Source organism: Mytilus galloprovincialis, chromosome 13, assembly GCF_965363235.1.
Source record: "Mytilus galloprovincialis chromosome 13, xbMytGall1.hap1.1, whole genome shotgun sequence".
In the NCBI taxonomy this organism is placed as follows: Eukaryota; Metazoa; Mollusca; class Bivalvia; order Mytilida; family Mytilidae; genus Mytilus; species Mytilus galloprovincialis.
The window spans coordinates 33,561,114-33,585,895 of NC_134850.1; the positions used below are offsets into that span (position 1 = coordinate 33,561,114).

At 31.9% G+C, this 24,782-nt stretch overlaps 1 protein-coding gene across 1 annotated transcript; it reads left to right on the forward strand.

Moving 5' to 3' along the window:
• Positions 1–4,578: 4,578 nt before the first annotated feature.
• On the forward strand, positions 4,579–18,036 carry LOC143057477 (uncharacterized). The gene is made up of 6 exons (XM_076230785.1): positions 4,579–4,601; positions 6,648–6,719; positions 7,438–7,509; positions 9,875–10,026; positions 13,077–13,112; positions 14,878–18,036. The coding sequence occupies exons 1-6, from the start codon at positions 4,579–4,581 to the stop codon at positions 15,477–15,479; spliced, it is 957 nt and encodes a 318-aa protein (XP_076086900.1). The 3' UTR covers positions 15,480–18,036.
• Positions 18,037–24,782: the final 6,746 nt, after the last annotated feature.

The window sequence follows — 24,782 nt, forward strand, 5'->3', positions numbered from 1 at the left end:
GGGGTTTCTACATTATTTCAATTAAAAAGCCCATTGTCAATGTCATAAAAAGAATAAGTGATCAAGTTATTCAAGTATTAGGAAATATTGAACTCGTGATTGACCAACACTGATAATTAACGTATATGCTACACCGCATTCGTGATTTTATTGGTTGTTTTGTCACTCGTTGCATATTTGTCTAATTAGAAATTATGTATTCTCAGCAGTGAAACGGTTTTTCTTTGGCAAAGTTATCTCTACCTAATACTGAATGATAAAGGTAAAAAAATTATCAGACCAATATCAATTTACCAAAAATATGTTAGTGAAATAAATTAAAAGTAAATGATTAAGCAAAATATAATATAGCGAAAATTAATAGGTGATGTTGAAATGGACAACTTAGGTAGCTGAACTAAAACTGTTATGTCAGCATTTTCCGGGGCTATTATCTGCATGCATACAACAACGTAATACTTAACGTCATGGTCACCGAGTATGCAACTCATACAATGACGTGATAAATGAAACACGTCAGTAGACCTAACGTCAAATCTGCAAACACTATTGTAAAAGATGGTCATTGAATTATTTGTATTCAAATTCATCATTGATATGCGGTTATACTGACTAAAACAACCTCGATTTTTATTTACTTGAGGGCAGATATTGAAGATGTTTTCGTCTAATAATAATGTAAGCCATAGATGAAAAACAACTTTATAAAATATTGTGAAAATCTGCATGTATGTTGTCAATATATATCAACCAGTTAAAAAAAACATATGTACTAGACTTATGTTGGCCAATAACTACAATGACGAATACCATAACTGTACTAAAAAATGTTACTGGTTTTATGTCGTATTATATCACCCTCTACTTTTATTAAGTTTTTTTTCAAGTATCACAAGTTTTTGAGAAAGCAATATATATAATAAATGTTTTCATCTTTTTTGAAAACTTTCCACCAAGATATTAGAATATGGATTTATTGAGTTTGTTTAATGTTTAAACATAACCATTTTTATGAAAATAAAAAAAGCTTTTAAATTGATCATATTGAATAGACCAGATAACTGAATGTCATCAATTGCAATTGTCTTTCAAGGATATATTAATTTGTGTCAATTGGATTTAGTAGTACAAGTTTATTTAACAATATGAAAGAAGAAAAAAGACTTTCGTTTTATGTTATTGAATTACTGGCATAATGTAAGGGGTAAAAAAATTTAAACAGAGAGGTTTACCTATACATTAATATGTTTAGGACAAGATAGTTTACATGAGGAAAAGTGACAGAATTCTAAATCAATTGAAAACTAAACCTTAAATAATGGCAATAGTAGTTTATCGATATTCAAACGTCATATCGTCGATTGAGCGAAAACAAATCCGGGTTACAAACTATAACCGAGGGATAAACATCAACTACAAGATGAACACAAAGGAACAAAAGGAACTCTGAGGTGAACAAAATACAAACGCTAACATACACAGAAGAATAAAGAGAAATAACATTTTTGATCTGGTGCAATGCATTTGTACACTTATTTTAGTAGTTCAAAACGATACACAATGCACATTGGTCTATTTCAGTTTGACTTACTTGTATATAGAAAATTGACAAAACAGTTTAAATGAAAAAAAGTGAATTCAGATCTTCTTGTAATATGTCATATCTCATATATGAGCAGATACGACAGAATTTCGAATAAAATTTGGACCAAACCTTGCTTAAAAGGAAACGAACTTAGCTAACTGGAGCATGGATAACAAACTGATCATTATAATTGCGATTAAACTTTCAAAGTTATAAGGCTTTGTATATCACTTTTTTCATTTCTTTTCTCCTTTTCAAAACCCTTCTGAAATTTTAAAGAAAAATGTATAAAATTTTGTTTCAATTTGATTTGGTATTATTTCTAAGAAATTATTGATAATTGAAAGGAATAGAAAAATAAGGACCTTCAAATTCATGTTATTGGACTGCTGATTTAAGTTATAGGAAAAGGAGTTTTGACAACGGAGAGGTTTATCTGAATCTGTTTAGGACAAGAGAGTTTTGGTCAGTTGTCTATGTCACAAATGTTCTTAAAAAAAGAGTTTTCCTATTTCTTTTGATGACAAGATTGTTAACCCTGATCGAGAAAGGCAAACCATTTGAAACCAATATTACTTCCAACAAATTCTATGGTACCAAAAGAAGAAATCGTGTTTTAAAATATAATATACGAGTCAAGGTATGTTAGTGCTAAAACAAACAACTTAGGTAACTGGGTTAACAAGTTTGGCCTGATTTTCCAGTCAGAATCAGTTTGAAAATATTGCCGAATTACACACAAGGAAACCATTCTGCAAAACATAATATTTGAGTTAAGGATTTTATACGCTTAACACGTGACAATTTAGATAATCGAATTAAAAATTATGGATAATATTTGCCAGCATAACTTTGTTGTCTGCTTGGACATAATTCCATTTAATTTAACCATATCTTCCCTCGAGATTGAGATGATGACAAGAGGGTTTAAATATCGAGGACAGACGATGCAAATTAAAATATGCCATCACCGGTTACGACGAAGCTGGTGTAAATTCGGTTTCTGAGATAATTTGTTGTTTATTCAAAATTATAATCGATCATATGGTTAAACTGTCTGAAGACCAATTTTTTAAAAGTTATTTTTAAGTCGAACATCAAATTGTTATATTTTGTATAAATCAATTAAGTCATACATGAATAATAACTTTTTGTTGTAATAATTATTTACATCTTTCAGTAAGTATGCAATATTTCAACCAATTTTCAAACAGATGTACTCCACTTCCATTGGTCTTCTGTTTCTAAGGTAAATGATAAGGTGATGAATACGAAACGTTTGTGATTCCGCAATCTTTTGCCAACCTTAAACAGTAATGTAACAAATAACAATGAGAACACACTTTACAAATCATCTGAGAGGGATTTATTCATTACACTAACAAGAAGCATCTGTCAGTGTGTAATACCTGTAACTGGTTTTCAAACAGATATACTCCACTTCCATTTGTCGTCTTTTTCTATGGTAAATATGTTTGAATTGATGAATACAAAATATTTTATACTGAAATATTCTTTAAAAAATATTATTTTACTGGTACCTGTCTGACAACCAAATTGTAACACTTGACGTAAATCTCTTTAATGTTTTGACAGCTCTGACGGAACTGTAAGTAACTTGATTCACATACAACTGTTTGACTTCATGTCATGCTGGTTTGAAACGCAATGATTGAATTTATTTGAAGGATTTTGTCCATTTTCGTCCACAGATATATTAATTTGTGTCAATTTCAAACTGCTCCTCCGTCTATGTGTCAGGATGTGGTATCAAATTGGTATACTTGAAACATTCTGCGATTTGCCATCAACTGATCCAAATTCTGACGCATTTATCGTTGATAGGGCAGCAATGGTTAATTTATTGCCACCACGTGCACTTGGGGCAAACATATTTGATGATTACGTAAATTATAACATACTGCCTTACATAAATCTTTCTTCGATAAGTATCCAAGAATAGACATCGATTTGTTGTTAATAGATTAATTATTTAAAAGCTGGGACGAAAACAAAAGGCAAAGTACTGGTGCTCGACGGAAAGTTGTTGGTTCTGGTAGATTGTCAAGGGTTTGGAGTAGTTTTCTCTGTGAATATGATAACAATACGGAATTGTTCAATTTTCTTGCCGACTGAATTGCTTCTTTAAAGACTAATGAAAATGCTTATGCTACTCAAGTTGAAAATGTACTTTGCAATTGCAATACGGATACTTCCCAGCTATCCCCTTGTAACCGTGAAAAAGCCGGTACAAAAAAGATTGTCCATGATAAGCATGCTGCTGAAAATGGTTGTAAAAAGTAATTTTAAGTAGTACTGACATAGATGTAGTAGTATTATGAATCTCAGTGCTCGCAACATTAGGTGTGGACAAATTGTGGATAGGTTTTTGAAGGAATAAATACTTTTGACAGCTTTCTGTACATTTCAAATGAAATGCGTTTGGTCCTTGTGTAGCAGATTTTCCTTTCTGCTATGCATTTAGTTGGTGTGACACTGAGTCGGCATTTCATCGGAAAGTGAAAAGGTCAGCTTGGCAGACATTGGGAGTATTCACAGATGTAACAGACATTTTTGCCCGATTTTGTATGAAGACACAGACATGGACATGAAAGAAGTATTTGTTTGCATCATGTACGGAAACATCACCGTTTGCTGTTAATGAGGTACGATTAAAACCGTTTTCAAGGAAGCAGCGGTCTTATTATGTTATTCCGCCTACCACAAAATCATTATGATAACCTGTGGTATGCGGAATAGCACCATAAGACCGCTGCTTCCTTGTAAACGATTTTAATCTTTTGGAGCACATCTAAGGAGAAGCATATATCAAGGTGGACATGTTTGGGCTCGTCTGGATGTATGCATTCGACAGGTACATGTACCAATTCATGACCACAGGAGTTGGGTTAAAGAAAAAAATGATAGTTGGAAACCAAAATGGACTTCTTTGCTAGCCGCTGATTCTCGTGTCATGATTTTTTTAAATGCAGATGCCGGAAATTCAGCTGTGTTGGTAATTGTAAATGCTACCGTTCAGGCCTTCCGTGTACATGTTTGTGTATTGGTAACTGTCAGATAATTAGAAGATAAGCAACCTGTCTTTCTAAACAAACTATATATGCATTTGAACTTTTAAAAAGTCAGTAATATCTCTTGTTAAGTCAATAGAAATGATAAAATTTACATTTTTTACATTCTACCGCCATTTTGGGACCGGAATTCACTCTTTTTTTTCATGTAGGTATTGTTTTTTCGTACTTTAGGAACTGTACTTTAAGTTTTATCAAAATGGACATTGGATTATACCTGTTACAAAGGTTTCAAATGATTTACGAAATGTAACCAATTGGACATGACGCCATATGCAAAATGAGCGGTGGCCATCTTCAAAAAATGAGAATTTTTATTGCCAGCAGCTAATTTTTTTTAATTATCATTTTTTCCACCCATATACCGGATTTCATGCTTGTATCACGATTTGCACAATTATGTCCATAATATCTTCCACTATTATTTGAAAGAGTCATCTGTTAGCTATCCATAAATACCACTTTTATAAATTTCCAAGCATTATAAAGGAAGTTACAGTATTTTAAAACTGGGGAATTGGAGGTATAAAATCTTTGTATTGTGCTACCTTAACTAAACAAATACAACCACCTGGTTGCAAATGTACATTGTATAATATATTTGAACAACACACGAAATTAAGTGGCGAGATACCACACGTTTGTGAGTCCGCAATCCTCTGTCAACCTTAAACAATGATGTAACAAAATAACAATGAAACCACACTTTACAAATCATCTGAATGGGATTTAACTTAAGATTCATGCTTCAATAAATACCAAAGAGATATAAATGAATTTTTATTTTAATTGGCAAAATAAAGGCCACGGCTCACAAATTAATCAAACATTAATTCATCATCAATAAAGATGAAACATTAACATGATCATGAATCACAAATGATCAAAATTAACATATTAGCGTGGATCACTGTTGATCAGTTGTAATATTAGAATGGATCACGATTGATCAATTAAAAACTAGCATGAATCACAATTGATCAATTATAACATTAGCATGGATCAAGAATAATCAATTAGAACCATCTCTACAATAAGAGCACTTTATCTTTACTATCCAATACTGACATTGACTTTTAAAATACTGGCCCTGGGAACAGGATATTAGAGTCCATTATGTGAACATGGTGCAAGATTGTTGGCGTTGTGTCGCTTTCCTGCCAATTTTCTTCAGATAGTCCTTCAAGAAATTAGTTGATAATTAATAAAATGAAAATGTTCATTGATCCAACGCTTATGTGTCAAAATATTTCAACATTTGTCCATTAGATAAGGTGTAGAAAGTTTAATTATAGAATCACGATCAAAATTTGAACGGAATATAGCGAATAAAATCTCTTCTTGAGTCATCTTGGAATTTCTACACTTGGTGAGTCATGACGAATCATCATACAACATTTGGTGCAAGGAAATAATATATGTCCATAAAACCTGAAAAATAAATAAAAACAGCAGCAGTATATCGCCAAAATACACGTTGTGAAATCAATAGGTGGGACGGTGGGTTTTTCTTACATTACATATAAATATATTAATACAAAACCGAGAATTTACTCTGACAAAAAATGTCTGTCTTTTCTTCTTAAATCTCTGAACGCCAATGCAGGCGATATCTTGACGTCACAAACGATATTGGTCCGCTAGACCACATGACCCTTTTTCGAGAAGCGTAGTTTGATTTTCAGAAAATTGCAAACCTACATTAAAAAGAAACTGTATAAAGAAAAAAAACTCGAATAACAGAAACGGCAGCTTCACAGAGTTAAAGCAATCTATCCCATATTAGGATAGATTGAATTATTCATCAATTCAACAAAAAGCATCTATCAGTGTGTCTGTTATACCTGTAATTGGTTTTCAAACAGATATATTACACTTCCACTTGTATTTTTTTTTTCTTCTGTAAATATGTTTGGATTACTGAATATAAAACATTTTATGCAGACATAAGTTTTTGTATTATTTTACAGTGACCTTGGAAATAACCGAATTGTAACACTTGACGTAAATCTTTTTAAAGGTTTAACAGCTCTTGAAAAATTGTAAGTAACTTTATTCCACAAACACATTTTTGCTGGTTTGCTTTTGCAATGATTTAATTTATCTTCTGGGAAAAAATTGCCATTTTCTTCCAAATATGTATTTTAATATTTTTGCCAAATTGATTTAGAATTACATGTAAAATTAACTATATTAAAGATATAACAAAAAAGTACTTTAGATTTATGTTATAAGATTGCTGGTATAAGTTAAGGGGGTTAGGATTTGTTAACTGAGAGGTTTGCCTCATCTGTTTAGGACAAGAAAATTTACAGGAGCAAAGACGACAGAATTCTGAATCAAATTGAGACAAAACCTTAATAGAGAGGAATAGCATTATTGATCTTTTTATGTTTTAACTAACCAAATACAACCACTTGGTTACAAATGTATAAGTACATTGTATAATATATTTGAACAAAACACAAAATTATGTGGCGAGATACAACACGTTTGTGAGTCCGAAATCCCCTGCCAACCTTAAACAGTGATGTAACAAAATAACAATGAGAACAGAACACACATTTCAAATCATCTGAAAGGAATTTATTCATCAAATCAACAAAAATTATCTGTCAGTGTGTCTGTTATATCTGTAATTGGTTATTAAACAGATATATTACACTTCCATTCGTCATTTTTTTTTCTTCTGTAAATATGTTTGGCTTACTGAATAAAAAACATTTTATGCAGACATACGGTTTTTGTATTATTTTACAGGTACATGCAAAATAACCGCATTGTAACACTTGACGTAAATCTCTTTAATGGTTTGACGGCTCTGATGGAATTGTAAGTAACTTGATCATACAAACAACTCTTGGCCTTCATGTGATGCTGGTTTGCCATGCAACGATTTAATTTATCTCTTTACTTATTTTTCCATTTAAGTCTTCAGATATATTAATGTATGTCAATTTAATTTTGTATTACATAAAAAGTGTACAATTTAAAGAAATAACAAATAAGGACATACGGTTTTTGTATTATTTTACAGGCACCTTAATAAGGTTTTTGATGTATGATATTGCATTGCTGTTATAAGTTAAGTGAATAGGAAGTTTGACATCGGATAGGTTTCCCTGTATCTGTTTATGACAATATAGTTTACAGGAAAAGAGACGACCGAATTCTTATCAAAATTGAAATCAAACTTGCTATGTGTTTCTTTATTCTACATTGGCTAGAGGTATAGGGGGGTTGAGACCTCACAAAACATGTTTAACCCCGTCGCATTTTTGCGCCTGTCTCAAGTCAGGAGCCTCTGGCCTTTGTTAGTCTTGTATGTTTTTTAATTTTAGTTCATTTATATGTTTTAGAGTTTAATGTGACGTCTATTTTCACTGAACTAGTACACAATTTTATCTAGGGGCCAACTGAGGACCACCTCAGGGTGCGGGATTTTCTCGCTGCGTTGAAGACCCATTGATGACCTTCGGCTGTTGTCTGCTTTTTGGTCGGGTTGTTGTCTCTTTGACATGTTCCCCATTTCCATTCTCAATTTTATTAATTAAAAGGAATTGCATTTTCGATCTGGTGCAATATATATTTGTACATTTTTTTAGCAATACATATTTTCAGAACGATACAATATTTACACTTTGGACTATAGTTTGATTTCCTTGTATATTGCCACAAAGTTAAAATGAAGATTGTTCGATGCTATTGGATATGTATTAAAGCCATTGATTTTGGCCCTATTTTTAAACTGTCTGCACAATTCCTCAAAATATATCAAATACATTTGGTTTTGTATCGTTTCTAAAATATAATGAATAAGAATGTTTTCAAATTGATAAAAGGGTTAAAGTGAATTAAGTGAATTCAGACTTTCTTGTAATATCTCTCGTTAATTATTTGGATTTAAAGTTAAAACATGCATGAAATATCGATATGTAACGAGATGAAAGTAAAATTTTATAGTTAATATAAAACATGCATTGATAAATATATATGTATATCCACATATAATGTTATAAAGCTAAAATAAAGTAAACAGTATTTCATTTGACAAAGGTGTCGTTTCTTACTACTGAATTAAAAAGGCAGAAATTATCAGACCAATATCACTTCCCAAAAAATATTTTGGTACAATAGATTAAAAGGAAATGGTTTTGTAAAATATAGTATAGCTTAAAGTAATGTATGAGGTTCAAGCGGAAAACTTAGACCGTTAAGTGAACTGAAAATGTTTTGTCAGCATCTATCGGAGGATATAGGATCTGCATGCACACAACAACGTTCTACTTAATGCCCTCTCCACTGACACTGGACAAATATGCCAAACTTAATGCAGAAAAACACGTTAGGCTATTTTATACAGAACAGTCAAATTACAAAATTCTCCATATCTGGATGGTGTGCTGTCATATCATACCATTCCTCTTCTTTTATTCAATTCTTATAAGTAACATACGTTTTTGAGAATGCAATATATATTATCACTGTTGTAACTTTTTAGAAATCTTTTAAAATGTCCTCATAGATGGTTGAATAACGTTTAATTAATTTTGTATCATGTTTAAAGTCTAACATTTTCGAAAAAAATATATAAAAAGGATCGTTTAAATTGATGTAATTGAATAGATCAGACAGCTAATAAAAGTCATCTGAATTTGTCAATTGAGAGGTTATTCCTTTATGTTTAATATTTTTTTTAACTTGATCAGGGACACACAGTTCTTTATGATTGAGATTAACCTTCCTTAAGTAAAATACCCTTATCTATCTGGCGATATACGTTTGCACATTTTGAGAACAACCAAAAAATTGTTCTTCATAAAGCTTTGTATTTGACTTTTTCATTTATTTTTATTTTTTATTATACCACCTGCAATTTAAAGAGAAATGTATAAAGTTATATTTAATTTGATTCGGTAATTGTGACGTTTCGATTTATATAATTGATTTGAATTATCTTAAAAGATTAAATTCCTGTGTAGGTCGTTAGACGCTCCTAAAGTTGGATCAGACAAAAAATAACAGAAAACGACCATATATGTTGTAGGATATTATCGACTGGCATTATACTCGACGTCAGTTTGTTTTATGTATACATCATAAAAGAGGCATGCAATTTTATTTCTTTTAAATTTGAAAACAAAAGTTCATTTAATGTTTAATGCATCAAAGAAAATATTTTTTTTTGTATAAACAGGAAGCTAGAAAATAATCCTCTGAATTGCTCTATGTGTATGATGAAAAAAATCAAGGATTTTCTTCAAAGGAATAATGACTTCGGAAATTCCGGTGCAAGATGCGAAGGTGAAGCAAACCTATTAATTGATCAGAACTTCACCAACTGCAAAGGTATTATAATACAGCTAGTATAACAAAACGATTAAACCTCACCGCTCACAGCAGTGTAACTGATCATGATATCTATAAACTGTACAATCAATTGTATCTGGGTAGCAGCTGTATATAGTTATCAAATATACCAGGATTTTAATTTAGTACGCCAGACGCGCGTTTCGTCTACATAAGACTCATCAGTGACGCTCATATCAAAGTTGAAGAGCATTGAGGATCCAAAATTCCAAAAAGTTGTGCCAAATACGGCTAAGGTAATCTATGCACGGGATAAGAAAATCCTTAGTTATTCGAAAAATTCAAACTTTTGTAAACGGAAAATTTATAAAAATGACCACATAATATACTTTAAGGAAAAGTGGCATGACATCCATTGAGACACATATACATGTATATCACTTTTGGGTATCCATACTGTATAGCCCACTTCAAAAAGCCGCAACGTAGAGGAAAACTTAATTAATGCTATCGAAAATATCAAAACGGTGTAGAATCAACGTTGTCAATAGATACTGGAAGTCATAAAACGAATAATGCATGACATATTTGGCTCTGAATTTGAATCACCAAAAATCTGAATTATTTAAAAACGAAGTGGCGTCGAGAATAACGGAGCTCTAGATAAAATCACTCACAAATATTTCAATAATTATCAAGTTACGGCACACATCTTTTCGTTGTCGAAAACTTTGTTTTCAATCCAAACTTGCATCAAATTGTTGTAATTCACTTCCCATTCAGATGAAACTATTGAATTAATACGAAACTACTAAGTGATATTAATGGTACTTTTTTAACTATACTAGCACCGAATTTTTTTAAACATTGTGTACAAAATAGCAATTCAGAGTAACAAATTAAACGTCAATTAGCATAAATGCCCATATATATTGACTTGATTTGGGCGGGGAACATAGTTCAATTGAACAACCTGGGATAATTGTTATATTCCTAACTTGTGTTACTTCAATTAAATTATTACCATTAATGTTATTAAATGAATACTCTGGGTATGAATTTATATATACTGTAGCTAGTTATTATACTTAGCATAACGAGAGGTCAAACTAACAAATATAAAATAAACACAATATGATAGATACTGTAATCTGTAGTTTAAGCCCTTTGACATCCTTTTGCGATTTTTCATCTATCTCTTTACTTATACAAACGTAGATCCTCCTTGAATCATTTGTTTTGTGGAAGTATGTTCTTGCAAATTTCCTTTTGGTTAATTTTTTTATGGTTTTGTATACTTAATACCGTATGTTAATGCTGTACTTTTCATTTTGAAAATGCATTAATACATACGTCAATCGTAGATATAGTACATGTATGACACCAACAACAAACTCAGAAATAATATAATAAAAAATGGACTTCTTATTCTTCCAACATCATTTGAATATATTCCAGTTTTACTCGTCTTGGGGTTTGTATTGTTTAAACTTCATTTTTTCTTTGTGAATTAAAAAAAATATGTCTTTGTGATCAGTGATCAGTTTGATATATATTTAATTTGTTTTCCTCTTAAGAATTTTATTTGAATTACTTTTTTTTTTTTAATTTGTATGTCAAAGAGACAACAGCACCTGTATGAATTACTACTCAGCATCAACTGTGTTTTATTGGAAGTATGACAGATAAAACTTGATTGCATTTTTTTTTAATTCAAAATGCACTTAGAAAAAATAATGTATGACATTTCTTCTAAACTTGGTGTTGTATGTTTATAAAATTAAACGTAGTAATATTAAACTTGAAAAAACAAAAATAATGTCACTGGCATATGCAAGTAATCCAAAGCCTGTGACGAATAAGACAAATTAAGGGGTGCCAAACGCTTTGGCTAAAATAGATTTGGCTAGTTTAATTTTCACAAAATTTTTACAAAATATTTACTTTGACCTGTTGCAAAAACATAAAAATTTAAACCACACAATTTACATAGATATATAACAGTTTGACATAAACTAATTTTACTCATCGAAAAGCTTGATTTCTTTTTACTAATAGTATGATCGCTATTTTTTTTAAGGTAGCTAGAGTGTCTTCCTCCATCTTGGATTTTGTAATACCAGAAAAAAATCGGTCTAGATTTTTAATTAAATGTGCAAATTTCGAGAGTAGTAGGTAATTCATGTGTAAACATTTTCATTTTAATATAGAAAATGACATGTTTAATCATATTTATGGCTGTATTTTACAGAAAACAGAATACTTTTATTTGATTCAATTCTTTCCAACTTTGCCACATAAGGGGAGACAACTCAAATTAAAGGGCAGATAATTCAGATAAAGTTACTTTTACAATAGAATGTGTTAGGAATATACCTATTTTATCATGTAGCAAGAACACGAGTCCCGTCACCCCCTTTTTTCTTTTTCTAATCTGAAAGCATATTATTAGAGCTATCTTTTCATATTTTATCTCAAAATTCTATGGTGTAGTTTTCGTTTTAAGGCGGAAAGTTGTGTTTTCCATACATAATCTATACATAATCTGTCAATTTTGCACAACCTGTAGCATGAAAATAAGTCCCGTGACCCATTCTTTTTATTATCTTTTTTTTTAAAAAGCATGATATAAATTACATTTTGACAAATTATTAAAAAATTCTATTGATTTTAATTTAGACACCCCATCTACCTTAAAAAGAAAAGTTCCTTAGTTGTTCTGTAACTTAAATGAAGTTTTATTTTGTCTCATTATCATTCTACTTCTTTGTAGAAGAAAATGTACCTCCGTTTTGTCGCAACACATATTAACCTTTTTTGTCTCGCTCATCTATTTCTAACACTTGCAATCCAAGACATGTCAAGGGAAGCATTACTCGTTGAAACATTGAAACATGTTTCGGTGCTAGTATAGTTAAAACTTTAATTTCCTGTGAAAAACTCGTAGACTATTGCATTTCTTCTTTATATGCTGTTGTCTGTTTGTTGAATAATTATTTTTCCCAAAGGTATGTTTTAATCATTTTATTGAATGATTGATAGCTTATAACGTTTTAAAATTCTTTCTTTTTTATACATTTTTTTGTCAGATTCATTTTCACCGCCAGAAACAGAATGTACAACAGGTAAGATCAGAGCTTTAAATTAATTTACGGAAATAATTAGTTTTCTATGAATAATGCTCTGGAGTAAAACAAAAAAACTATTTAATACAGTGACTGTTGATTGGAACATCCTGGAAAAATGTCATACTTCTGGCTATAGTGTCAAGCCCATGTACACCAAACTTAAACATGTCCAAAAAATTGAAAAAAAATAATGAATTGCACATGATTTTTTTTATATGAAGTGCGCGATTGTACTTCAAAGTAAAAAAAAATATGATACGCCTGTCAACAAAAATGAAAAAAAAAACGTTTCTCTGCAGATTCCGGAATATTCTCCTCAGTGGTACGTTTTCAGTTAAAAACATAACAAAGGAGGTTAAAAAACAAATATTTTGAAACAGGAAAATACATTATGAAAAATGCAAAACACATTAACCAATTGATGCATTTTTTTTTAAAGTTTTAAGCATAGTTCTTGTCTGTTTTCTTCTCCTGAATTATATGAACAAAAATTTGTTTGTACATATAATTCAGGAAAAGAAAAGAAACAAGACCTATGCTTAAAACTTTTTAAAAATGCATCAAATGTCATACCTTTTAATGGCCCTCATGCGTTATATCAACCTTTAGCCTTTCGGATTTTGGGCTTATATCATGACCTGATATGAAGGAACAATGCCATGTGATAAGCTATACTCATATAGAATAGTATATCTATATACCTTCTAAGATATGTTATTAGCTTGAAAGATTTCTTGAAATTGTATAAATATAAAAACGGCATGCATAAATTTAATTAATTTGTTACAAAAAAAATCAAGCTGCGTGATTTATGTTATTTTATCGATCCTTTTTTTCGTATTTGTTTTTAGTGTATCCCTACAAGACTCTACAATTAAGATACGTCTATTTAATAAATGAATAAACTTTTCATTGTTTTGTTTAGCAAAAAACGTCGAGTGACCCATATTGTTCTTTTCATTTCATAAAAAGCTACTTAAATTGTTTCTGGCTTAACACTTACTCATTTAGTTTTCTTTCTAGTCAGACAAACGTGGTTTTGTAAACTCTGCCAATTTTGCACATGTCTACAAGTGGATACAATACATCAAAAGCAGAATTTCTTATAATGATTTTTTTATTGAGATTACTCTAAGCTTTTAGTGGGGTTAGCGTTGCTTAATCTTTAAATTTTCCTGTAATGTTTTGTAAGCATTTATTTGTCTGCAATTTTCATTGTCATTCGTTTTTCTGGTTTGTTTTGTCATGACGTTGCAGTTAGTCTTCGGTTCATGAGTTTAAATGTCCCTTTAGTCCCTTTAGTATCATCTGGCTTATAACTGTCATTGCATGCATCACATCTTTTGTGCAGATAGTGTTCTTATATGGAGTGCATTTATTGCATTACTCCGGCTGTATAAATTACTTATTGTCTAAACTTACTGAAATCTGATCTGTCTCCTTGCTTTTAAATGTTTTATCTACTACAGACTTATAAGTAACACATTGAAACATTACTGCTTTTGAATTTGAAGAATATGTACAGTAAAGTTAAGAAATTAGAAATATACTTTCTAGACTATATCGACTTTATCTAAATAGAATTTGGAGATTATCAATCCATGTATTTAATAGTCCATAATACGCTTACTGGAAATTTTCAGTTAAAGATTTAATTGAATACTGAACATGACCTTTTTGACACCGTGTATACTAAATCAAACGTAGCAAAGTAAGATGTTGATTTCAAATTGCTAAGCATCATATTTTTATTGTTTTGAAGGTATAATGAATGCAGTAGTTATCATTCTTGTTTCGTGTGGGGCCGGCATTTTACCCTTTTTTTGTATCGTTTACTGTTGTGCACACAAAAAAGGTAAAAGAGCAAACATCAACCAAAATGTAAATAACCATGGCAATAACGCTGACCGAAACGAAGAAATCAGTCAGAATTTGTTAACAGAAAAGGAGAGTGATGAAGAATATGCAGAAATCGATGAACTAGAGGTGTCAGATTTAATTGTATCACCTTTGGAACAACGATATTTTACTGATAGTGATAGCTCAAGTGAGAATGCGTCAGATGAGATAAAGCTATCAAGCATTGGTTATTCACATCCTACATTGCTACACCGAAACGAAGAAATCAGCCAGAATATGTTAACAGAAAAGGAGAGTGATGAAGAATATGCAAAAATCGACGAACTAGAGGTGTCAGATTTAATTGTATCACCTTTGGAACAACGATGTTTTACTGATAGTGATAGCTCAAGTGATAATGCGTCAGATGAGATAAAGCTATCAAGCTTTGGTTATTCACATCCTACATTGCTACCTGCACCGCAGCAGTCCGGAAACGTGCAGGGGGATTCAGATGCATGTTAAAATCTCGCTGAAGAGCGTGCTTTATGACATGTCATGTCTTAAATACACTTTTGATCTATATTTAGGAAGTATTAAGAAACTAATGTACAAACTCCATCAAGCAAAGTTAACCTTAGAAGGATTTTACTATTACCTTTATATCCCTTTTTTTAACAGAACCCTTAATATTTTGCTATTCTAATTTTGAAAATGTTACAACAAAAATTGAAACTTGTCACAAGCATTTTGTAGAGTAAAATACAAAAGAAATCAAAACATAAAAATACATTTCGATATTGTCGAACCCACTTGTTATGCCAATTATGACCTCATATGTTCAATTCAAATTTCTGTTACTTTTCAACATAATAACAGCTAAATACTAAGGATCAAATTTATTTAATTACAATAAAATATGTATTCCCACAGGATGATGACATTGTAATTTTTTGGTGTTATTTTGTTTCATAGTTGTATAAATCATAAGGCAAATATCATATACTGTATTTATAAATATAGTTCATCAATTTTTATTTCTGTCAATTGACTGTAGCAAAGATACAATTAAAAAATTGAAAATGGCAAAAGTCAGATCTCACGCTTCTAAAATTACCAAACAGCAGTTAACCACAGCGAAAACTTAGATTTACCAACAGAAACCCAACTACATGTAAGTACTGCTACTTACATGTAGTTGGGTTCGTTTTGGTTATACAGTTCTACATGGTTAACAGTCATTGTTGTCTTTGTTGACAAGTGTTATTATTGTTCCTTTTTTAACAGTAAATAGATACGGAATATTCTATTTTGTAGAACGAATTGCTATTAGTTGCCTCTTTTGCATGTGTAGATTTTATATTATTGAATGTCCATGTAAATGATCTATGCTCTTTCAAGTACTAAGATAAAGTTATTGAATTCTTGTGTGTGATCTGGTTAAATCCATCAAGTAAATATTTATTTTGGATCTATTTGTATAAGTTGTTTGTTATAATATTGTGTGTATTTTTCGAACCCTTCTTTGCTCACATCAAGTCTATAGATTTAACACAATATGTATATAAAAAAAGTAAATGTTTTTTTGGGTTTTTTTTTCTGTTGTTGTTTTTTTTGGGTAGTAGAATATTTCTACTCTGTACATTTTTTTACTATCCGTAATGCTAACTTGAATATTTTATCTTTGAATTCATTTATGATATATTTTACTTACTGATATTCTTTATGAAGTAACGTAGCATTAATAATAATCCTTACTGCTATTCTTTGTGAAGTATTGAATTCTTACTAATTTTACTCGCTGATTTTCTTTATGAAATATTGTAGCCTTACTAATTTTACTCACTGATATTCTTTATGACGTATTGTATGTTGTTAACACATAGTCCGTTTCTGTGTATGTTGGTTTTTGTAACAGTTCAATGTTTATGTTGTTCCATTTTCTTTCCTCGTATAGTTGATAAATTCACAAGGAAGCTATTAAACCAAGAGTTCAAAATGGTGAAGTTGAAATAATCCATTTGTAAATTTTACGGACACCATCACGAGTTGGTTGACCGTTTTTGGAAAATCCGTTTCACGGGTGGTATCGGTTATGTTTCTTATGTGGTAACTACAATCCGTTCCCTTTTCACGAATATGACCTACCGAATTAGTATATTTACCGGGTGTGTTTTAACATGAGCAACACGACGGGCGCCGCATGAGGAGCAGGATCTCCTTATCCTTCCAGAGCATATAAGATCACCCTCAGTTTTGGTGGGGTTTGTGTTGCTTAGTCATTAGTTTTCTATGCTGTGTCTTGTGTACTTTTATTTGTCTGTTTACCTTTTCTTTTTTAGCCAGAGTTTTTTTTTTCGAATTATGAGTTTGAATGTCCTTTTGGTATCGTTTACCCCTCTTTTGGGGTATAAGAGAATTTAAAAGTTTGAGTCAACACACCTTCATTATCCGTAAGTGTCGGTGAGAAAAGGGACAGTAAGTTGTCTATTTCCCTATGATGATAATGTGCAATGGTAGTAGAATCTCAGTTTTTGTACATGTTGACTTTGTATCAATATACTTTAAAACAAACTGAGGTGAACAACAAAAAGTTACAACTCAAACCTTATGTCGAAGAAAAACTGACAACTCCATTGCAATAAACGAAAAGAGGAAGAACAAGTTCTTAAAACACTACTTTAAAAATAAGCACTGAACCTCCCCGGGTGAACGTATGTGCTCCGAACGGGTTAGAAGCTCCATGTTACCGGGTTTGTACTAACATGAGAAACACGATGGGTGCCACATGTGGAGCAGAATCTTCTAACCCTCCGGAGCACCTTAAATCTACCCCAGTTTTTGGTGGGGTTCGTGTTGTTTAGTCTTGAGTTTTCTATGTTGTGTTTTGTGTACTATAGTTTGCCTGTTTTTTGGGGTTTTTTTTAGCCATAACATGTTCAGTTTATTTCGACATATGAGTTTGAATTCCCTTTGGTGTCTTTCGCCCCTCTTTTAGAGGACTGTGTGTTATATCGTGTGCATTATGTATATACAAAAATTTATATAGTGTAGATTATCAAAATAAATTATATATTGTAAATTACGTTGTTTAAGCCATTCAAACATTTGATGACATGAACATGTGAAGGATTCACAAATCATATGTTTAATAACACAAACAATACCAATGCTAAATATAAACACAATGAAAGGTGGAAAAAAATAGCAAAATATAACATAAAAGAAATGAAGACTACACGAGCCCCATCAAAAACCGGGGAGAACTCAAGTGATCAGGAAATGTAAGCAATTCCTGCTCAACACGTGGCACAAAGTTAACAGCCGATAACAGGTCGCTAACAGTAGTGTCACAGTGTATGTTTACACCTTTTTACGCAATTAAAAGCACAAGGATACCCGTAGAGATGAATTGAACTTTAGCCTTAATTTTTTTTTTATGTAGCTGTAGCTTTTCATCAGAAAATTCTTAACAAAAATCGAATCTGTTGAATCAGAAAATTTAAAATACCAGTTGTATTTACAATGAAATCGAGTGCTCTTACTGCGACAGTTATAACGTATCTTCTGTCGAAATACCAGTCTGAACCCTCAAAAATAAGTTCTAGTAGTAATTCATCAGCTTATAAATTAGGAGTACCTTTCTTTTTAAAATATAATTCATTCAATGTTTTATGAGTCTATGGTTTCAAAATCTCGGCTTGGGTAATCAACGAAGAAACATCAAGTATCGAAATGTGCATCTGGTGCAGTAAAATTGGTACCGTGAATATTAATAAAAGTTGATGAATACAATAAAAAAAAAAAGTCATCGAAGTCTGAATCAATCAATACGGAACTTGATCAAAAGTTTACTTTGGCCTCTATATAGGTTGCACTTTGTAAATACAGCTGTTTCACAAACCACGCCTCTTTTACGGAGATTTATAATATTCAAAGATATGTTAATTTGTTTACGAACTGGTTCTCATTTATGATATCTGTGTTTCATTTCATAGAGACATCACTTGGGAATGTAACCAGTATAGAAAACATAGTAGCGCCTACATTTTTATTATTAGGAAGTCCAAACATGGAGGTAAGGGTAGTTTAGAATTTTAATATGAGTTTAAACTCTTAGAAGTTCAGGGCATAGAAATGTTGAATATATGCCGCACAGCCCTATATTTTTAACTTTGAATAAAATAGTAGTGCATATAAACTTTCTGTTCAGGGATATTATTTTTCACGGAACTTCATAGTAAAAGTATCACAGTTTTAGCCACAAAGGGAGTTCCTATTGGAAATTGCATTGTCTATATTTACAGAATTGCAACCTATAACATTAAGGGGGTGTAGTATGATTGTCAATGAGACAACTATCCACCAAAATTCAAATGCAGTGGATGTAAGCAACTAGCCATAATACAGCCACTGAGTCTCTTTAACAATGATCAAAACGAACACCAGTATCTTCATGACAAACTTCAAAACAATTGATTAGAAACAGCAGTCTGATGTATGCTTTAAATAACACCAGATAACGCAAACAGCAAACAGAAACAAGCAATCAATAAAGGACTCCTGACTTGGAAATTGGTGGAAAAAATAAAACTAACAACGATCGTCTCGTTTTAAGTATCCAAACTGATTTACATGAATGAGATCAACAATAATGAATACTCACAGAGCGCAGTTTGATATGACCGTAGAGTTGGGGCAAGTATGGACATAACATTCATGCATGAAACAGCCCTCAATTTGGATTGTGATTAGATTTTTGACACAGCATAAGTATCTGACACAGAATGAATGTGGTCAAAGAACCTAAAATTTAAAATTGGACATTTACCTATTATGGTCAAATATCTAAAACCTAAATATATGGTTAGAATCGACATATGAAAGAACCACTAAAATCCTAAAGTTTAATTATTTACCCTTTGAGTTCGATATATGTACCAATTTTATACCGGGCCCCGAAATTCAATATCTGAATACATGGTTTGAATCAGCATATCAAAGAACCTTATATATTATTTTTTTTGGGTTGAAACCCCACAAAGTTTCATCTGGACCCCAATCTGAATCAACTTGAAAACTATACCCAAACTTTAAAAAAATCTCGATTTGACATATCCAAAAAAAACGTGACCAATTTGAAATCCGGGTCCAAAATGAAAAATCTAAATACACGGACAGATTCGGCATATCAAAGGATTTCAATTTTTTTTGGTGGAATCTAACAAAGTTTAAATGTCGACACTTTTGACCTTAATGTAAGTTGAAAAATGGGGCCACACAATACACAATTAGATTCGCCATATCAAAAAACCTAATAATGCTTTACGTGTTTTCAACGGGTTGTTCACATAACAGATGGATTGTTATTGTCGTTTTAAATAGTGTTTAAAATGAGGCGGTTTGGTGTTGCATGGTGTTACCCTTCTCTTTCTTGTAAATTGGTCTGTATTAACTGTTACTGACGGGTGTGATAAATCAGTACAGTCTCGGTGTAGGTGTCAAAACCGATGACAGAAATAGAAAGCTATTTTTTATTATTTGCTTAAGGCGAAATATAGGGTCTTCAGTGCCTTTCAAAAGAGGGGCGAATGATACCAGAGGGACAGTCAAACTCATAGATCTAAAGTAAACTGACATCGCCATGGCCATAAAAAGAAAATTAAGACAAATAAACAAATAATAGAACGCAAGACACAACAAGAAAACTGAAGACTAAGCATCACAAACCCAATCAAAAAATTGGGGTGATCAGGTGCTCCGGAAGAGTAAGCAGATCATGCTTGGGAAATACAAGCCCGGGAGTATCGTATCAATTCGGGGAAATATACTCTTAAACAGAGTTGAAAGATACCAGAAGTACATTCAACTCATGAGCCGAAAATAAACTGCCAACATCATGGTTAAAAAAAAAGACAAACAGACACACAGACACACAATAGTACACTATATGGTGAGTGTTTTTCACTGTCTTGTTTGTTCTCTCTGTTACGCAATTGTATGTGAATACATTGCGTTCTGTTGTTTGAACAGTTGAACTGGTGGGTGGGCTTTGTCTGCTGTTGTTGATGAAGCTGCTGTTTAATGTCTTCAATTTCCTGCTTGTGAAAGGTTTCCATAGCAGTCATCTTTTCTAGTGATGTATCTATTTTCTTTAACACACTGAAATCGTAACTTGACTCATCATAATTCGAAGTTGGATCTGTCTTCCGGGTTTACCAAATACTGACATGTGATTATGTTGGAACAATTTTATTTGATTGATTGCTTTCTTATACAGAAGTTGGTCTTTTGGCCAGCTTATTTTTTCAACGAAAAGCTGGCAAAATATTCAGATATGTGGAGTATACCTGTAACTGTCAGGATAAATCTGTATGCTAGACAGACAGGTCGCTGTTATAGGCCCAAGACCACAATTAATGACCCTGCTTTTCGTTGTCCACGAATATTGTTCCTTTTAATTAGAGTGTATTTTTCCTTAATTTTTTTTCTTTCCCTTCCTCACTCATTGTTTTTGGTGAAAATGAAAGAAGAGAGGTGAAATAAATTTTTGGATGTTGTATTTTAACTGATTTTGATTTGGAATGAGTGATTAGGCCAAGTGCAAAAAGGTAATATTTACAGTTTTCGGAACATCTCTTGACTTGTCAATAGGAGTATGGATGTGTATTGGCTAAATTTGTAAGATGTGTGATTGCAATCTTTCTGAATTTTGGATATATTTTTGGACTAGTACTATACATTACACACACAAAAAATTTGACAAAAAAGATTTGGTGCAATTTTTTAATAAGACAAAAAGTTATAAAGAACTGATAGAGAAATTAATTGTGGTCTGTGGCCTATAATCGTAACTTGGCTCATCATAATTCGAAGTTTGGTCTATCTTCCGACGTATTAAAGACTGACATGTGATCATTTAGGAACAATCATATTTGATCGATTGCTTGCTTTTACCGATGTTGGTCTGGCTGTGGACCAGGTTTTTTAAATCAGATTCTATGTCTATGAAAAGATGGCATATTTTTCAGATAGATTGTGTATACATGTAAATAAACTCATCATAGATACCAGGATTAAAATTTTATATTTACGCGCGTTTCGTCTACAAAAGACTCATCAGTGACGCTCGAATAAAAAAATGTTAAAACTGTCAGGAATATTTTCTTTACCGGTACAGACGAAAGTCAGCCTACCCAGACAGTTAACTTCCCTTTTTGTGTCTTGCACTTATTAAGTTAGACTAAATTCAAAAAGTTTATGGTAAATATTGAATATTTAACCATTTATCTGATTTAAGTCTGCGTCTGCATACGGAGTATATATCTCCTAATTAATACGATATTCCCGGGCTTGTATTTCCTATCATGATTGCCTTGATAGAGGGTTGCTGATCACAAGGAAGCTATTAAATTAAGAGTTCCAAATGATGAAGTTGAAATCATGCCTTCGTTAATTTTACGGATGCCATCGAGAGGAGGTTGAAATTTATGGAATTATGGAATTATCGTTTCACAGATGATTTCGGATATGTGTTCCTTATGTCGTAACTACAATCCCCTTCCCTTTTCACGAATGTGATCTACCGAATAAGATTATTTACTGGGTTTGTGATAACATGAGCAACGTGACGGATGCCACAAGAGGAGCAGGATCTGCTTACTCCTCCGGAGCACCTGAGATCAACACCCCCCCCCCCCCCCCCCCGTTTTGTTTTTTGTTTGTTTTGTGTTTTTGTGTTTTTTTGTTGTTTTGTTTTTGTTTGTTTTTTGTTTTTTGTTGGGTTTTTTTGGGAGGGGGGGGGGGTCGGGTTGCTTAGTCTTTAGTTTTCTATGTTGTGTGTTTTTCTTTTTTAGCCATGGCGTTGTCAGTTTATTTTCGATCTACGAGTTTGTCTGCCCCTCTTATCTTTCGCCCCTCTTTTATGTATTAATTCAAAATAATCAATACTTTGGTCTCTGCCGATTACATCAACATCACAATCTCCTGCTTTACTATGTAAATATAATATATTTTTTTCTTTTTGATCTATGGTAGTCCACGATAAACTATCAGCATACCCCATAAATTAAATATGGTCTTGGAGGTTTCAAAGTTTTATTTGTAGTAGAATAGGGTGTAGGATTTGGTGCTGACAAGAAACAGTCTGGTTCCCTACATATTTCTGGTGGAGGTATTCTCTGGCGGTTCACTGCTGATGGTGCACATGATTCTAACTGTTAACTATGTCTTGTTACTGATACTAGCCAATCTAATTGCTTTCGTGAATAATCATGCTTTCAATGTCATTGTTATATTTAATTGGGTAAGTCACTCAAAAAGCTTAGGTTTATGCTCATATACTATACTAGATTATGGAGTGTGTCCGAGCGAGAACTGCTCTAGTTCATTACTTTAGGAATATTTATCAAAAAGTAGTATTTCAATATTCAGCCCCATTCTACTATTTAGTCAGCCATCAGTTCTACCCTGATATACCCTATCTTTTTCGGGTAATTAATACTGATAGCGTTTGACATTTTTAGCCGAACAAATTTATTCATTTTATATAACTTAAATTATTGTATGCTGGTTCATATTCTGGACGCCAATCTTTGCTCCTTTATTATATAATTCACTAACAAAACAATTATGAAGCTTAGAAATTGAAAATTATTAAATACTAAACTTGTTCAAAGGGTATCTACACGTCTCAATCTTCAAAATTGGTTATCTAAAAATACTACCATCGCTAACATTTTTAACAATAAAAATCGTGGTTACCCTTCTATCGATAAGTGTCATGCCAAAAAATGACTTACATGTCCCCGTCTTTCCACCAACAATACGGTAAGGTCCACGTTTAATGGTCGCACATTTTCTTTAAATTTTGAAACTGATATAACTTGAAAAACAAACAGTATTATTTATTTACTCACATGAAACAAACCGGGGTGTGGTATTCAGTACGTAGGAGAAACTGGACGATATTTATCTAAACGCACTCAAGAACATCTGTATCGTTTTAAAAGACCCAATAAATTCAAAAGTATCATTTACCAACACCTTAAGAAGCACAACCATCCTTTTAAATATTGAGCAGTTCAACCTTTAGAAGTAGTAAATAGGCAGCCTGGTGAATCGCATTCAAAGTTTGTACGATCACGGAAAATAATTGAATTAAATTGGATTAAAAAATTACAGACAGTTTACCCTCTCGGTCTAAATGATAATATCATGGGAATTGGTAATATATCTGGAACCAATTCCGTTAACATTTTGGATATAGTTTCTAAAACTGTTCGTAAAAAACGTCTCTCGGTCGTAGAACAAATCGCAATCAAAGAAAATTTCGGGCCAATCATACCAATATTTCGGACCTAATTTCTATTTCAAAAATCAACGGCAGACATTATCTGTTAACAAAACTCTGTTCGTTACCGGTTAATAAGTTAAATAAAATTTTGGAGGATTGCAACACAATTTCATATAGCAGTCCTAAGTATGAAATTGTTCAAATTATTATGGCATATTGTTATTCTAAATTATTTCCCAAAATTGATCGCCCTGAAGATCATAAAAAACATTTTATTAAAATTAAGTATGTCAATAAAGGCTTTGATTTTGTAAATATTGCCGGTATATTTAACGACCATTCTGTTAAAGAACAAATTCCTGGATATTTTGACAATACTGAGCTACCTCTTATTTGTTATATTTACAAGAAATCTATCCGGAAATTTGTGTTTAATTATAGTCAATTATGTAAAGATGTTAATATCAGTGAAAATACACCTACTTCATGTAATTGCAGTAATTCCGAATATATTTATGGACCCATTTCCCATG

Bases quoted from the DNA above. Each gene is read 5' to 3' on its own strand.
- LOC143057477 (XM_076230785.1), top strand. From the start codon at position 4,579: ATGCCGGAAATTCAGCTGTGTTG. The intron at 7,510-9,874 runs GTAAGTAACTTG...TTGTATAAACAG, and splicing joins TTGACGGCTCTGATGGAATT to GAAGCTAGAAAATAATCCTC. The intron at 13,113-14,877 runs GTAAGATCAGAG...ATTGTTTTGAAG, and splicing joins AGAAACAGAATGTACAACAG to GTATAATGAATGCAGTAGTT.